At 45.4% G+C, this 989-nt stretch overlaps 1 protein-coding gene across 1 annotated transcript; it reads right to left on the bottom strand.

The window, feature by feature from the left end:
• LOC103213050 (glyceraldehyde-3-phosphate dehydrogenase-like) lies at positions 1-428 on the bottom strand (the record flags this gene model as incomplete). Its single annotated transcript, XM_042783453.1, is given in 2 exon segments — positions 1-113; positions 116-428. Coding segments are annotated over 2 exon segments (426 nt in total), but the record flags the coding sequence as incomplete, so codon positions are not given.
• Positions 429-989: the final 561 nt, after the last annotated feature.

Here is a 989-nt window from a genome sequence, read left to right as displayed (position 1 = left end):
GTCTTCAGTATAGCCCAGGATGCCCTTTAGGGGACCCTCTGATGCCTGTTTCACCACCTTCTTGATGTCATCGTATTTGGTGGCTTTCTCCAGACGGCAGGTCAGGTCCACACTGACATTTTGGGGGTGGGGACACGGAAGGTCATGCCAGTGAGCTTCCCATTCAGCTCTGGGATGACCTTGCCCACAGCCTTGGCAGCACCAGTAGATGCAGGGATGATGTTCTGGGCAGCCCCACGGCTATCATGCCACAGTTTCCCAGAGGGGCCGTCCGCAGTCTTCTGGGTGGCAGTGATGGCATGGACTGTGGTTATGAGTCCTTCCACGGTGCCCAAGTGGTCATGGATGACCTTGGCCAGGGGGGCCAAGCAGTTGGTGGTACAGGAGGCATTTCTGTCATTCTTGAAGGAATTGTCATACCTCTGCATCGGCAGTTCCTGGTCAGATATGTCATTGCTGAATCTTTTTTCCCAGTCTGTAGGTTCTCTTTTGACTCTTTTGGAGAAGTCTTTGTAAACACATAAAAATTTAATTTTTAGAAGGTCTCACTCATCTAGTTTATCTTCTGCTGTTTGTGCATTTTGGGTTCTGTGTGATAGTCTATTTATGTCATAAATTTGGGAGCCGAAGTTGCTTCTATTTTTTCTTTGATGAACTTTATAGTTTTAGGTTTCACTGGTAAGTCTTTGATGCATCTGGAGTTACTTTTTGTGTATGGTGTGAGGTACAGATCTTGTTTCATTTTTCTGCAAATTGATAGCCAGTTTTGCCAGCATCATTTGTTAAACAGACTATCTTTTCCCCATTTAGTGGATTTCAGCCCTTTGTCAAAGATCAGCTGAACATAGGTCCATGGATCTATTTTTGGGTTTTTAATTCTGTTCCACTGCTCTGTGTGTCTGTCTTTGTACCAATACCAGGCTGTTTTGACTACTGTGGCTGTATAGTAGGTTTTGAGATCTGGCAGTGTGAGACCTCCTACTTTGTTC

Source organism: Orycteropus afer, unplaced genomic scaffold (assembly GCF_000298275.1).
Source record: "Orycteropus afer afer isolate SDZICR_OR568_19922 unplaced genomic scaffold, OryAfe1.0 scaffold01234, whole genome shotgun sequence".
NCBI classification, from domain to species: domain Eukaryota; kingdom Metazoa; phylum Chordata; class Mammalia; order Tubulidentata; family Orycteropodidae; genus Orycteropus; species Orycteropus afer.
Note: the sequence above shows the minus strand (reverse complement) of the source record. Positions and strands in the feature narration are given on the sequence as shown.